The sequence below is a fragment of the Balearica regulorum genome, chromosome 11 (genome assembly GCF_011004875.1).
Source record: "Balearica regulorum gibbericeps isolate bBalReg1 chromosome 11, bBalReg1.pri, whole genome shotgun sequence".
NCBI classification, from domain to species: domain Eukaryota; kingdom Metazoa; phylum Chordata; class Aves; order Gruiformes; family Gruidae; genus Balearica; species Balearica regulorum.
In genome coordinates this window covers 8,406,994-8,422,981 of record NC_046194.1, presented here as the reverse complement: position 1 = coordinate 8,422,981, position 15,988 = coordinate 8,406,994, and the positions used below count along the sequence as shown (strand labels likewise).

The 15,988-nt window shown below is 38.8% G+C and overlaps 1 protein-coding gene across 1 annotated transcript; it reads left to right on the top strand.

Annotated features, from left to right (window-relative positions):
* Positions 1-876: 876 nt before the first annotated feature.
* HTATSF1 (HIV-1 Tat specific factor 1) lies at positions 877-15,575 on the top strand. Its single transcript, XM_075763140.1, has 9 exons — positions 877-1,278; positions 5,108-5,312; positions 5,648-5,695; positions 6,501-6,655; positions 7,644-7,807; positions 9,426-9,525; positions 10,017-10,106; positions 10,606-10,743; positions 11,131-15,575. The coding sequence occupies exons 1-9, from the start codon at positions 1,102-1,104 to the stop codon at positions 11,410-11,412; spliced, it is 1,359 nt and encodes a 452-aa protein (XP_075619255.1). The 5' UTR covers positions 877-1,101; the 3' UTR covers positions 11,413-15,575.
* The last annotated feature ends 413 nt before the right edge of the window (positions 15,576-15,988 follow it).

The following is a 15,988-nucleotide window of genomic DNA, read 5'->3' as shown; positions in this document are numbered from 1 at the left end:
CCCTTGCATTGTATGAAGGCACCAATCCTTTCCAAAGGAAGCACAACAGCTGCCACACCCATCCTGGGGAACGCAGGTACTTCTGCCAGGCAGGTAGGCCCAACCAGTGGCTCCTTCTCCAGGAGGCTCAATCAGTCAAACCATTTGCACCAGCAACCTGTGCCAAGGGAGGAGCAAGAACCAATGTGATTTTTTGCATTTAGCATGCCATTTTCGTGTCATCTGTTTTTTCCTTTGCTTCTAGTAGGATATGACAAGATACTTTCAGTCACAGTGAGAGAGGATGGCCAGCTAGCTGCACAGCACCTCAAGTGACAGCAGCAACTTGCTTATTCAGTGCTGTGCAAGGCACAATAGGGAAAAGCATTGCAGGAGGAAGCACTTCCAGTCCATCACGCCCCTTAGCAGGATTTTATTTCACCATGTAAGTAAAACTGCAACAGTCCCCATGCAAGGCCCACCTAGGCACGGCTCCCACCCACAGCGGGCCCAGAAAGGCCTGCGGGCCCAGGGCCTCAGAGCCAGCCACCCTCACGCCAAGGCCCTGCCTATGGTGAAACAGAACTGCGGCCTAAGGAAAAGGAGCGAGGCCGGTCCGAGGCAGCGAAGAGACCGACGGCCTTCACCCCAGCCCGGCCACCCCTCAGCCCGGCGGGAAGCTGCGCCATCACTGCAGGCCTCGGCCCGCCCAGAGGCGGGAAAAGAGCTCACGCTCAACCCCCGGCCGCGCGCCCCCACAGCCCCAAGCGCCCCGCCCTCCTTCCCATTGGCTCCGCCGCCTTCACGTGATCAGCCAGCCCGCAGCTCAGTGGCTGCAGCGTGGATAGGGGTGGGAGTGAGGAAAAAAGCCCGTGCGCGGGCGGGGCGTCACTTCCGTTCCTGCGCGCTGTGGGGCTCTGGGACGGTCACCGGCCGCGTGAGGCGGAGAGCCCCCGCGCGCGCCCGCCCGCCGCTCCCGGCTGCGCGTGCCCGCGCGCTCCCCGGCCCCGCCGCCGAGAGGGGCGGGGCGAGCGGGCGCCTGAGGCGGCGGCGGCGGCGGTGCGGGTGTCTGGGCCCGGTGCGGGCGTCTCCCCCACCCCACCCCCCGCCGAACGGGCCAGGATGAGCGGCGAGGACGGGAACGAGGAGTTCTACCGGCAGCTGCAGCTCCAGCAGCAGTACGAGGCCGAGCCCGGCGGTGGCGAGGGCGAGTCCGAGTCCGATCCCTTCACCTACGTGGACCCGGCCGACGGGGCCGCCTACGAGTGGGACCGGGAGAAGAAGGCCTGGTTCCCCAAGGTGGGTGCGGGAGCCGCCTCAGCGCTACCTGAGGGCGGGCGGCCGGGCCCGCTCGGTGCTCCCTCCCCCCTTCCCGCGGTGAGGAGCGGCCTCCTCGCCTGGCTGCGGCCTTCTCGGGGGGAGCCTCACGGGGTGCCTCTCCCTCCTCCCGCACAGCGCCCTGGGGCAGCTCTTTCCCCGTGGCGTGCCGAAGTTTGCCCGAGGAAGGGTGAGGATGAAGAACGGCGGGTGTTGGGTCTCCTCACCACGGAGGTGTCTCACTTGTCTGGATTCAGGAAATTAGATGGCTGCTGCAAAGCCTGTAGCACTGAAACACTTTTTTGCAGGCAAAACCACGGCAGCTGGCGTTGTCTCCATCTGTAACCTCACCGGCTGCTTTCTGCTTTTTGCTTGTGCAGAGCTGTAGGTTGGCTTTTCTCCTTGGCTGTGAACGTGTAGAATGGCTCGGGCCCGGCATGAAGTCACAGTTATATTTGTGGATCTTAACGAACTGGTACTGCCTTTGACATGCTTAGATTTATCACAGTAGCTGTGGTAATCTTTATCTTTCTGTTGGCAGTGAAGTGAACTAGTCTGTTAAGAGATCTAGGGAAAAATGCAATAGTATATTTCTCTTTTATTATTATCCAGAAATGATGTGTGTGTAAAGATGTCTTGTTCCCTCTCCTTAGTTCTTGGAAATGCGCTTGAAAATTAAGTGTATTTGGTTTAGAGGCATTCCACAGAATGGAAACGTGTTACAGTTTTTAATCTTTTTTTTTTAATTAAATATTTTAAGTATAAAAAATGAACTTGCTGTAACAATGTGGCTCTTCAAGGTGAGAGGGAACACAGATCTAAGGTGTTGAGCCAATCTACTGATCTGCAAGTGAAATGGTAGTTTTGTTACCATATAACAATGAATGAGCACAATTACTTAATTTACAAATATCAAGACATTTTATACATACATTTGATAAATGTATAGTGCCGGTTCTTATTTGTGACTCTGAATTTATTGCAGTTCAGAGAATCTGAGTGAGAATGAAGCCTGTCGTGCCAAGTTTGTATGTGTGTAAACCTAGTAAGGTGTCCACGTAGCAGATGGCTTACAGAGGGGTAAAAACCTGTGAAAAATCTAGACTCACAAAGTGGAGCAGTGGAGAACTGAGTATCCCTGGCTCCCTGTGGAGTGCTATATCCAGTAAGCACAGTAACTTTTAAAAAGGTTTTTCTTTCCCCACCCCCCCTCGTCCTTCCCTTTTTTCTCACCCCCCCCCTTTTTTTTTTTTTTTTAATTTATCTCTTCTCAGGAGCATTGGTCTGTCTTAAATGCCTTTCTTACCTCAAATTTCCTTCTTGGAGAGGAGATAGCGTGAAGGGTTGGACAGATTATATAGGAACAGCAAAGTTCAGTAGTAAATATAATGTATAGTAGACATTGGTAAAGATTCATTGTGAAGCACTATGTGTCATAGGTAGGTCACTGAGCCAGATATCATATCTCAGGTTACTTCATTTGGCTGGCGATTATTCAACGGAACGTTTTATCAAAATAGATTTAAAACACCGCAGGAGCCTGAAGTTGTAGTTCTTTCTCTACTCCATGAGCATTAATAAAATTCCTTATCTCTGTTCTCTGGCGAAAGATTAAAATATTCTGATTGGTCTAATCATCATCTACAGACTAGTATTGCACTGCTACTCTACTTTGGGAATAGAGTGCCTGTTGAACTTCTAGTAAAGCATATTTCAAAGCAGTGCAAAAAGTTAATGATATTAATGATCAGCATTCCTCAGAAAACACTGGAGACAGATATTTAATAAAAGTGATTGCAACTTCGTGTATTATTTAATGGAGGTTTTTTCAATGGTGCTATATTGATGGATACCAGCATTTTATAGTCCTTTACAAACAGCACAAAATCGCATGTTGAATTCATCTGCCTGCCTTCATCACTTGCCATGAAAAAACAGACACTGGATGTCTTCTGTCAGTGTAGGGTATCTGTTCTTCATTTGGTTAATCTATTCCTTTCCATTTCAGTGTGACCAGTAGTTAATTACATACTAGCATGTCCTGTAGTATTGTATTTCTTTTCCTATAAGCTTAATTGCCCCAAACTGTACAACTGTGGGGGTATGGAGTTCTCCACCAGAACTGGATTGAAGCCCCAAGTAAGAAATTCTGTGAGTGCTTGTTTTCTGTGCAGGCCTGGTGTGATATAAGTTCCAATAAAAGCCTTTATACTTGTATGAATTCCTTTATGCTTGCAAAAATGCATTTTAAATTGAAGTAGTTGTAATGGTATGTATGGTATGATAGCATATTATGGGAAAAAAGTCTTTGTTATTGACTGGCAAAATTTGACAGTCCATGGTAAGTAATTTGTTAAGAATAAATTCAGCTTTACATGGGAGTACGGTTTCTCCTGAAGTTTAAAAAGTCTGCAGGAAGATGGCTTGTCATTTCAGGTTTAATCACTAATTTATCAGTAACTTCTCTGATGAAAAGGAATAATATTGTTCACCAGAAAGTTTAAAAGCTTCTAATTCTCTGGATTTCATCAGCTGTGAAACTAAGGATTTGCTGAGATTGCTAGTGTCAAATGTAATGAATCTGATTAGAACAGAGTCATCTTCTTCACCAGAGGTGGTTGTACTCTTCCTTTCTCTTGACATTGTGTTACGTCGTGTCTGTAAGAGCAGCCATTTACATTCCTGATCAAGGTGTGTTGCAAATGTTTAGTGTAGGAGCTGTTTCATGCTGAACTTTTAAGTTACATGGGGCTCCACAGCATCTTGTGTTATTTGTGACAAGCCTGTTACTGTCAATTCTGCATTTTTTGATTTGTCATAATAAAAGCTTAGACTTGAAACCTCTAGCTTCAAATCACTATGGAAGATAGGAGATTGCATTAGTATCATTGACACTTACTGCTGTTCATTGTGCCACACTCTTACAATAGCTTAATGACACTAAGTTTTGTTCCCTTTTGAATACAGATGAAGGAAGTGCAGCACAGGTCAAAGTCACATAAAACTTTCAAAGGTTAAGGCTCAGCTTTGGGAATAAATCACTTCAGAAAATACTTCATAGTGCAGTGATGCTAGCAAAATCAGCTATGACGTAGTATCTTTCTGCATGTCATTGCTAGTGGCTAGTATTAAAATTTATATGGCTGGAAATACTGGATGTAATTTGTAGGTTTTTTTGTTTTGGTCTCTAAAAGATAGACATTAGGCAATCTTGTATTTTATCCCAGTGTAGTATCTCTCTGGAAAAGAGCAAGCTAATTGTTTATCTATTAGTAGGATAGAAAGTAGAGTGTATGGCCTTATAAACAGTGTGTTAAGATACATGTCTGTCTAAGTGCAATATTTATTGTCTATCAACAGAAATATGTGCCATCTCTGAAAATGTCTCTATGAAAAGGCAGATGCCTAAAAATGCCAGTCATTTGTCGTCTGTGGATAAGTTGTTGGCTTACCTTTAGTGTCACTTTAGCTTTTCAACGTGGTCAGGAGCACTTGATTTCTGTCCTTCATGCAAATCAAATTTATGTGGAGAGCAGAAAGCTTTGCTTGTAAAAAGGCAGAACTTGTGAAATGTTTGTTTAAAAGCTTCATGTGCTGTATGGAATTAGCATATTAATCTATTTCAGGTAATGCCTGAACTGATTGTTCTTGTTGTATGTATGGCTTTACAAAGATGAATTAAAAACATTTTTAAAATACTGTTATTTTCTATGTTGCTGGATTAGAAAATGACCATCATCTAACATTAAAACACAAACCTGAATTTGTAGTTCTTCAAAATTTTGAATTAATTTTCCTAATTTCTTTTCAGATAACAGAAGATTTCCTGGCAACATATCATGCCAACTATGGCTTCAATGCAGATGATATAGACAGTTCATCTGCTTCTGGCACAGCAACTGAAAGTAAGCAACCAGTAAGTTCTAAGACATCAGGAACGCAACCATCAGCAAATGAGAAAGGACCACAACAAACAGATCCAAAACAAAAAGCAGAGAAACGGAAGCTTGAGCCAGGTAAATGACAAACGGTTTCCCTCTGTGTGGGCTGCAGCCTGAATAGTACCAAGTGGAAACTGGCAATTGTTTGGTGTTATTGTGTACAGCAAAGATATGGGAGGTTCTGGAAGTTTCCAGAATGATTTGAAATTGTATGGTACTTCATAACTATCCTACTAAGTCCATATACGGGGGGGGGGGGGGGTGGGGGGGGGGGCGAGCAAATTAAAATGCGTTCAGAGCTTTTCCTGTGAGCAAGCAAAAATGCTTAGAAATCTGACAGAATGTGAACATTAGTGGATGCTCCCATGTTTAATATATTGGCGTAACTGAATTAAAACTCTTGCTTTTAGGTTGGTTTCATGTTGAAGAAGACAGAAACACAAATGTTTACGTGACTGGTAAGTAATAGTGTTTATTTCTCTACTTCGAGCTGAAGATGGGACATATAAGGGACATATTCCATGCTTTTATCTTTTAAATGTGATATTCTGTGAACTGTGTCAGCCAAGTTGCTAATTTATTTTTAAGTAAGCTACAGCCAAGAAAACAATTTCTGTGAGCTCCTAAGGAATAGGATAATGAGAACAAGTTTACAATAAGATAGTCACAGAAATTTGCACACTTGATTTCTTAAAAATCTACATCCAGGCCAAACTAGCATGGAATATTCACATAATTGTCTCCTCCATTTTGTTTTTTGTTCTTGTCCTCACTTCAAAGTGCAGACTTTAAGGACTTCATACCTTATCGTTTGCTTTTTTTGTTGAATTTGTGGATGGAGAAAATAGTCGTCTGTTTATAGGTTGGGTGGGGTTTTTTTTTGTCTCCGATAAGTAGAGGTGTAGTGGAACTTAAAACTTAGGCAGGATAGTTATGTTTGCATAGGCTGTTGTGTCCGCTGCAATGTCGTATCAGGTATAGCACTAAAGCTCTAGGTCTGCATCTTAGGGAGCACAAAGATGTTGCTGTATGTTAATACCTATTGAAAAGTAAAAAGATTTTCAAAATATTGGTATGAAGTAGTGTTTAAAAGGTAATATCAAAAATATTGGTCCCAAAGGCAGTGGTTTCTTAGGTATATGTCAGATTTCATCCTTAAGATTGATACCTTTTACTTAAAGAAACACTGGGGTTTTTGTTCTATATGAGGTTTTTAAGAAAAATTGAATATACTCAAGCCTTCTGTTTTAATTTATTTTGCAGGTTTACCTCCAGACATTACAAAAGATGAATTTATACAAGTCATGTCAAAATGTGGCATTATTATGCGAGATCCTCAGACAGAAGAACACAAAATCAAACTGTACAAAGATAAGGAAGGAAATCTTAAAGGAGATGGTCTCTGTTGCTATCTAAAGGTCAGTGGTGCACTGAAATGCAATTTTCCTTCTGCTGAAGATACTTGTGGCCACTGTTTCAGAATCATAGTCAGAAGATTCTTGAAATATCTGAAGTATAACTTAGAATTTAGGTGTCTGTTTCAAAGATTTATTCCAGAAACTCCCACTTACCTGCTTGTGCACCTCATTCCTTTCCTCTCATCCACTCCCATGCTCCCCCTGAAAATGTCCGTAATACCTGCTGAACGTGTCTCTACATGTTCCTGTCTTGGGTGCCAGTGATTATGGGGTGAAATGGGCGACCTCGTCACCTTTTACTTTGAAAATAGGCCACTGTGTGGCCAAGAACACAGAAATAACAAGGCAGGAAGGAACATACTGTAGTCCTGTATTTACAGCTTTTAGTTGAGAACTGGTTAGGTTCCGAACTGTTCTTGTGTTGTGTTAACCTAGAAAAGTTTAGGCTGCAGTGCTATTTCCTTCATGTGTTTCACATTTGGAAAGTTAGTGCTTGCAAGTGCAATCTACTTTAATTCTGCAAGAAGCTCCAGGCAATACTAAATCAACTGCCTTGAAGTCTGTGCTGGTTTTGTAATTTTAGTAGTTAGGGCTGTTCAGTGCACAAGTATAAAGACAGTCTCCACTTTAAAGGCCTTTTAGGAAAATGTTAAAAGTTAGTCTGAACATCTGCTGTTCTTGGAAAAGTGATAGAAGCTCTATAGAAAATCAGCTTGCTTGACCATTACAGATCAGTCTGTGATGTATTTGAATGAAATGTATGCAGTTGCTTTTGGGAGCATTAATCTCCTCTAACAGTGGTGAAGAAATACTCACTTTTGATGAAAAAAGCATTACTAGCTGTGTGTCAAGAGACTTGGAAGAGAGATGGCATTATGGTTTTTAGTGGCAGGGAATTGATTCTTTGCACGATATTTTTAAATGTTATTGGAGTAATTTGACTACGCCATGTGCTTTAAAGCTTGTGTTCTGTTTTATCTTCAAATAGAGAGAATCAGTTCAACTTGCACTGAGACTTCTGGATGAGGCAGAAATTAGAGGCTATAAATTGCATGTTGAAGTTGCAAAGTTTCAACTGAAGGGGGAGTATGATGCAAGCAAAAAGAAGAAGAAATGTAAAGACTACAAGAAGAAGTTGTCTCAACAGCAGAAGTTTGTATTTTTTATTTCAGTAAAACATTGCTTGAGTTCTAAGTGCTATTAGTAAAGTGCTGCTTTTTCTTTCAAATGCGATGCTAAGAGTTATGCAAAAAATTGAAGTCCTATCTGACTGCTAAATAGCTTAAATAATACACATTTGGAGGGGAGAAACTCCTAAAGGTTGACATAATGAACTTCGTCCTGATTGACACATTAAAATAATACATAGTGAACCAAGGTCCTTTCAGTTACAGAAGAAAATATTACAACTCTGGGGAGAAAAGACTTTTTTTCCTTAGTGTGTGAGTGTGCAAGTCCTGTCAACATATCTAGGATTACTTTTATAAGGTAATAACACTCTGGCTGTCCTTTACTGTTTGTACCATACTTTAATAGTTGCAAAGGGCAAAAGGTGCTAGCTTCCATGGGAGCAAATACTAAAACATCTCTGTAGATTCCCCCCCAGACCTCTCTTTCTGGTATAAGATATGCTGGGTTTTTTGAATTGTACCTAGATTCATGCTTTTGTCACTTAAAAGTTGTTCTGCCTTTTGGAACCAGGAAGATGCGGATTAAAGAAGAAGTTTAAGTATATTGGACTCAATATTTTAATAAAAGCAGCATTTCACTAAATGTTTTAAATATTAATGCAGAAGTATTTTGCCATAGTTAAAGCGAGCAAAGTCTACTTGACATCAATTAAAAATAAAAGTAGATTGAAATGTATCTGCCTCAGAGATACACTGCCAGTTCTTGCTATAAGAAGTCTTCAGTGTGGAGGGAGAAGTATGAAAATAATGGACTTGCATTTGACAGCAATGATCTGACTTCAGTTGGTGTTCCTTTTGAGTGGAAGAGCATAATTTACTTGCTACTGTCTTCATTGGAAATCTATGTTTTCTTCATCTGAAGTGGCAGATACAAGAAGGAACTTAAACAGGATTTTTTTTCCTCCTAAATATAAGATATTGAGATTTAGAAGTGTAAGTGAATGTGTCTGTTTTGTTTTGTTTTTTGTGATAAGATACGAAGTAGACATTTCTAACAGAAGTATCATTTTTCATGAGAAGGCAAAGTCATAGAACCTATGCGCTGAGTTCCATTGTTTGTTTGTGGTGGCTCTGTACACTGTAGAACAAAACACATCTTGCTGCAGTGCCTGTGTTAGACTCAAGATGTTCTTGCGTGTTTGTTTGGTAAAATTTAACTACTTCTATTTAAAGGGAATTGTGGATCTCCTTTTTTACAAAATAAGTTAAAAAATGCTAAAATATTGACATTTGTATTATACTTGGCAGCAGGTGGTTCCTGTATCTGAGCTAATATTAGGAAGCAATTAAAACTTGAAGATTGTTTTTTCAATGTTTAAGCAAATGCTTTGAGTTTTAAAATAATTTATATTCCCTGTATGAGCATTTAAGTACCTTAAAACCTCCACTGCTTTGTAGAAGTGGTAAAACTGGATGATTATCGCAGTTTTTAGAAGAGTAACTTACTCTTTGTGTCAAAATACATGTTTTAGTTGATGTATTGCAAGAAATGCCAAATTAATGATTTTTTTTCAACAAATACTTGTAGAAACTGAAGAGAGCCGCAACAATATCTTCTTACTGTTGCTTCATTTCATTAGACAGCTGGATTGGAGGCCTGAGAAGAAAGATGGCGCAACTCGAATGCGACATGAACGCATCGTTATTATCAGGAATATGTTTCACCCAAAGGACTTTGAGGTAGGAAGATGCAGTCTGCTGCTGTAGATTATGTTGTTATAGTTAATATTGTCTGAACTTTCTGCCATAAGAATTTTAGCAAAATTCTGGGCAGATGAGAACAAAATTAAACTTACTGTTTGGGCAGGGTTTTTCCCTGTGCTGAGCATCTGTTTAAAATTCATTCATCTATTTCCAAAAAAGCAAGACAAAGATACATGTTTTTCAGATCAGCCTTTTTCACTGTGTATCCTGACAGTATTCCTTTTTGGGATGGAAAGAGGAGTGGACAGTAAGTGTGTTAGAATGGACAAGCCAGCATAAAAGCCTTATTAATAAGTAACATTTATTAAATTCAAATAAGAGCTGTCTGCCAACTCCCAAGTGGCTTTGAAAATGCAACATAACACTGAATTTCTGAACTTTTAATAGATTGGCAGATGCATTCCATTGGTGATTGAGCAAAAATGAAGCTGAGAAGTTCTTCTGTTTAATCTGTGATTGCATTGCAGGAGGATCCCTTGGTGCTAAATGAGATCAGAGAAGATCTGCGGACAGAGTGTGAAAAGTTCGGTCAAGTGAAGAAGGTTCTGATATTCGATGTAGGTGTTTTTTACAGGTTGCGTTGGCAGAATTGCTGTAATGTGTAAACGTGCAAAACGTTTAGGATTCTTTAAATATGAGTGGAGCATTTACTTGGTTTTGTGTGTTTATGTGCTGGAAACTTGACCTAATCTTCCACTATTTTAAAATTAGCTGGTTTGGAAATTAATTTATAAGCACCTATCTACTTCAGCCTATGTGAAGGCAAACTCATAACTCTTCCCAAGAACTTGGATACGTGTCACAAATTTGGAAGTTTATAAATACATTTATTTGTGGCTAAACTAGCTGAAATGCTTGTTTTCTGTGTTCAAAAAGTCTGTTCTGAGTTCCTATGGAACACAATGTGTAAACTTGCTAATTGAGTTTTTTCATATGTGATTGTGTAAGATCAGGATGGAGCTATATCCTGGTGGATTTTTGTAAGACAATCTGAAAGATCTTGGAATAAATACACTATTTAGAAAACTATTAAATGAAAGTTGTCTCTCCTTACAGCGACACCCTGATGGCGTGGCTTCTGTGTCATTTAAAGAAGCAACAGAAGCTGATCTGTGCAAGCTAACTCTAAATGGAAGGTGGTTTGGTGGCCGTCAGCTGAGTGCTGAAACATGGGATGGTGTAACGGATTATCAGGTAGCCTTTTGTGGTCCTATTTCATCAAATATTTCTTCCAAACTGAAAGTCTGTTTTAATTCGAGAAGTGCTTGGTGTTCCCATACCCTTCCCACCCCTGCCCCATCGTGCTTCTTGTCAAATACTGCTGGGATGTCTCAGAAAAATCATCTTTAATTATTCAGTTCAGCAAAAATTTAAAGGACCTGTTTGATGTTAGAAATTGTGTGTTGGAGATGCCAAGTTGGAGGATTAGTTACTGGATGTACAGATCAGTAGTTCACAGTCAGCGAGACCTATGGAAGTCTTGAGATATTACTGCAATATAAGTGTATAATTTTATCTGTGTAAATATACATTTTTACAAGCATGGTTTTGTATTGATGCATACAAACGTATTTTTAATAGGTGGAGGAGACTGCAAGAGAAAGGGAAGAAAGGCTCAAGGTGTGGGGATCATTTTTAGAGGATCCTGATGCAAAGGAGCAGCAACCTACATCTGATTCGGATTCTGCAACAAGTAGCGTTAAACTGCCTGAAGGCAGACAACCTTCAAGAGTTAATGACACATCTAAGGATGTAAATGATGAAGCCCATAAGAGGGAGAATAATGGTGAGGGCATTAATGAAGATGGTGCTCCATCTACAGACAGCAGCCTTGCAGGCAGTGATGTTGAAGCAGATACATAACATCTTTAATGCTTTATGAAAGCATGGTTTTTAGGGTGATGTTTGAGTTTATCCCTCTCTTCAGGGTGACTGCAGACAATGTTCGTATGAATATATGCATATTAGAATGTCATCAACTGTGTGCTTTGAAGTTTTCATTAAAAGCAGTATTTAATGAGATTCTAAAAGTTTGTATTAATTGGCTGTTCAGGTAAAGTAACTCAAGTTGCCAAGAATGCAGTAAACTCATCAGGCTTCTTCTGTTCTAACTATGCTTGTCAGTGTTCCATTATGTAAGTGTGAAATATGTTCCAACCCTTAAGTTTATGTAACTATATGTAACTTAAGTAATGCAAAGCTATTACAAGATCTGTGGATTTTACTGTTAATTTTCCTGTACCCCTTGGAACTTGGTATCTCGTCCTTAAAAATTGTACTCTTGTCCTGAGTACTTCGGATTATTTTATGGAACAGGTGCTGTGATACATACAGGGTGAATGCATTGGGTATGTTGCTATGCATTAAGCAGCAAATGGTAAGGGTAGTACCAAGTTGAAAATGTAAAGGAAGTGGAAAACAAACAAGGTTGCCATAGCCAACATAAGGCAAACTGAGTGAAGATAGATTATTAAATCGCAGCATTTGGTAAATACCTCTTTCTTCCCCCATTTAGATCTTCTGTTGAGGCTGGAATTATGTCAAGGAGACTAGAAATGCATGAGCACAGACATTCTAGGCCATAATGAAATAAGACTGATCTTAAACTGGTGGTCTGTATGCAGTAGGTACGCAAAACAGGCTTTTGATTGATGGGTTGGCTCTGTTTAGTTTTTATTTCAATATTAGAGTAAGGGGTTTCGTTTAACTTTGTTAGAATGATGAGTGTGAGTTCTCGTCAACATTTTGGGTTAGCCTTACGTGCTCTCCAAAGTGGGGAGGATCTCCCATATTTCATAAAACTTTAAGGCTTTTGGCAACTTGAAATACAGTTTGTTGTGCAAAAGTTAGAAACTTGAAAATACGCTTTCAAATAATACTCTTTTATATGGAAAAACCAAATGCTAGCCCTCTTAGAAATATTTCCAAAAGAAGGATTTAGAAGACGTTCTAACTTTAGATATCTTAATAAGTGGCAGGCTTTCAAAAATAACTTTGGGGGAGCTGTTTGGGCATAGTTGTTCTTAATTTAGAATCCCATTTTTTTGATACCTAAGGATAGAATATGGATTTAGGCACCAAGAAAATATTGGTGCTAAATTCATAGCACGCTGTTCATATGGATGGTTACTAGTGCACATTTGTAAGGAGGATCTTTCTGAATTTTTTTAATACATATGGATTGCAAGAAACCATAGATGCTAGTTGTTATATTTCCATCCTGAAGTATTCAGAATACTCTGAAAATTGATGTTTTCAAACTTTGTGCTCCGAGATTGAGATCTATGTTTTTTCCAGAAGTCTTTATGATACTCTATGTTTGTTTTGGTTGTTTGGGCTTTTTTTAATAGTAATCGATATGTATGGGTAGCTACGCCAACCAGAGCATCTAAGTTACCACTTGCCATTGTGGTTATAAATTACATCTTTTTGTGACAAAATGTCTGGTCTTACAACAGAGATGATAGTTGAATTCAGGGTTTAAAAGTCTGTGGGCTTGTTGCAAGCTGGCATGACAAATTTCCAATTTTGAGTTGCATTCTAAAGAAGAGCTGTAACTCTTGCCAGCTAAGAAATACCATTTTCTCATATTTACAAGTGTGCAAAATGTACATTTCAGCAAAAAAGGTGTTCAAACAATTCGGGGAATCTGAAATACTGCCTGGTTTGTAGCTGCACATAGCAGCATATTCGTATTACAGCTCTGGGTTGTGTTGCTTCTGCTTTAGTTATTTTATTGGTAAAAAGCACCACAGACCTTTGAGTGCTTGAAGTTTTGGCATATGAAAAGTGTAATTTAGTGTGGTGTGTATTGCTTTCAGTGCTACTTTTTTTTTCTTCCAGCTTCTAGACTCCAGGCTTTAGATCTGTTAGACTATTGTGTTTTGTTTGGGGTTTTTTGAGAGCCTAGTCATATAACACTCTACACAGTTCAATCACCTGTTTTACAGTGCAATTGCAACTGATACAGGGAACTATTGACAAATGTATAAATATTGTACAGTTCTATGAAGCCTTATCATGGTATCAGATATAAAAAATAAGGTTAGTGTTAGTGTTTGCAAAAAGACTTTGAAAAATAAAGAATCATTACATGTGCAGTAACCTTCCTCTCTCCAGTTGATGTACAAATTTGATTGGCTTGCTTCAAAAGTCAAACGTGATGTTAGTCTTTTCACCTTTTCCTCTAGACTTCACACTGAAGTGGAGCACCAACAAAGACTGAGACCAAATGCTTTACTGGCTTTCCTATTAACTAGGATCCTTAAGAAAATAAAAACTTTTTCCATGAAAATATGTTGTTCTGAAGTGCAGCATTACACTCAAACTGGTATTTTCCTTTTGTCTACCTCTTTATTCCCCAGTAAAATGTAAAAATATATTTTTATAAACTATTCATTGAGTTATTGAGGCATGTAATAATCTATGGAGAGGTTAATGCAGCTGTGACTTTCTTTTCAGCAGATTTTCATTGAGACCGAATTATTTTGATGTTTTCTTTTTTAAATGATGCGCTTTTTTTATAAATTAATCTGAACAACTAAAATTTTTCATAAAATTTTAAATTACTATTTTGAAGTGTGATTATGAAAACCTTGTAGTATAGCACAGTAATGTTTAATACCAAATTTTAACAAATCTAAAGCTGAACAAGCTGAGTTGCTTTTTAAACTTAATTTTTTCTGACTGAGCAGCATCGTAAATAAATTGGTAAGAAGTTAAAACCCCAATGAAATTTTCATTATATTTGTTCTTTAATTAAGCGTGCTTTCTAATGACTTGTCTTGCTCATTAGAAGTGACAAAATCAAACTTTTTGCTCAATTTCGAATTGTTCTTAGGTTCCATTCCAGTGTTCCAGTATACTGCACGTTCCTTCAGCCCTAGCCTTTTGCTGAGAGGTTCATTGGAGAAAAGCTGTCTCCTTCCCTCCGTATATTATGAAAACAGTAACTAGCAGCAGGTTGAAACAATTTGCAAATAATTGTGGTTGCTCAGTTTTGAACTAGAGAAATAGCTGTTGCTATTAATTTGCATAGTGTAATAAAATGGATGTGAAGTCACTTAAATAGAACAGCAGGGAAAGAGTATTAACTAACTGGTACTTCAGTGTACTGCAGCATAGATAATCACTTTCTTAACCACACAATACAAAATCAGTTGCTTAGCTTCAAGATAGATTGGTAGTTTGCTTTACCATCAAATGTTATTGAGTGGTTTGCTGGCAAGGTAATTGTGCAGAGTTACAAATATCCATAGAGATTTCACAGTTTGAGGAGCATGGCCCAGGTAGACATCTGGAAACAAAAAGCCCCAAAAGAAAAGGCTTGAAAGTTGTAGCAGGTTCTCGGGTGTTCATATACAGCTGTAAAGAGAGAATTAGTTTCATTTTGCATCAAAATGTTTATCTGTTTCTCCTGCTGACTTTTTTTAATTACTTTTTTTAATTGAATTTCAGTCCCTCGTACAACTTACATTTTGTATAAGGATTGCAATTCACTTAAAATCATTAGTGTGTTAAATGCAGTGCATTTTTAGCTAAAACTTGTCCTAGACATGATTCAGTTAAGGCTATTCTATTTACAATTACAAATTCTTAGCTTAATTCACTTAAGAAAACTTAAAGGTATTGGATGCTTCATAGAAACTCAAACTTGCCTTTAAATTTTCCACTAAAATCGATATCCATACCCTGAAATCTTGAACTGTATAACCTAATCAAATTAAAAAAAGATACATACCTATAGATTTTAATTGGATTTTAAATTCTTATTTTTATTTCTGAATTTGAGGAAACATACTGCAGTATGATAAATGAATTATGTAAGTTGTGTACTTGTGTTGATTTGACTTGTGTGTATTTTAGTGCTCATTATACAAGGCTTGAAGTCTTACTGTCAGGATACTCTGAAAGTTCTGTCAAATATTTATAGAATTATGAAATCTTTTGCAGCAAATTGTTTTTTGCTCATTCTGTAATATGAAAGTATATTGTTAGATTAAACTTTTCAGTAAGTTGACTTGGAATTTTTCTGACAGGTTATTTTCTTTCGTTAAATTGATCATTTTCACTTATCCTTTAGAAAACCAACATTTTAAAAAAATCCTTTGAATAGTATCTAGATCTGTGATAGCATCTGAGAATCCCTTGATTTGTCTTCAATTTTGTTTCTTAAAGGGGTTGTGTTTTATACTACCTTTTTAATAAACAAACTCGTGACCAAAACAAGTCTTTTCTGATTAGTTTTGAGATAATGTATTTGTCTTACTTTTTTCCTCGGTAAAAGATACCCGTAGCATTGGATACACAGCGACTTCAGTTTATAAAGCATATCTGTTAATGTTCTAGAGGGTTCCAACTGCAGTCCAGGAGACATGTTGCTAGAACTGTAAGTGTTCACAGTGGGATGTGGCATTCGGTCCCTCTCTGTGGGTTTTGT

Coding starts and splice junctions, on each gene's coding strand:
- HTATSF1 (XM_075763140.1), top strand. CDS start 1,102: ATGAGCGGCGAGGACGGGAACGAGGAGTTCTACCGGCAGCTGCAGCTC. Junction 5,696..6,500: donor CACAAATGTTTACGTGACTG/GTAAGTAATAGT, acceptor TTTATTTTGCAG/GTTTACCTCCAGACATTACA. Junction 9,526..10,016: donor TTCACCCAAAGGACTTTGAG/GTAGGAAGATGC, acceptor ATTGCATTGCAG/GAGGATCCCTTGGTGCTAAA.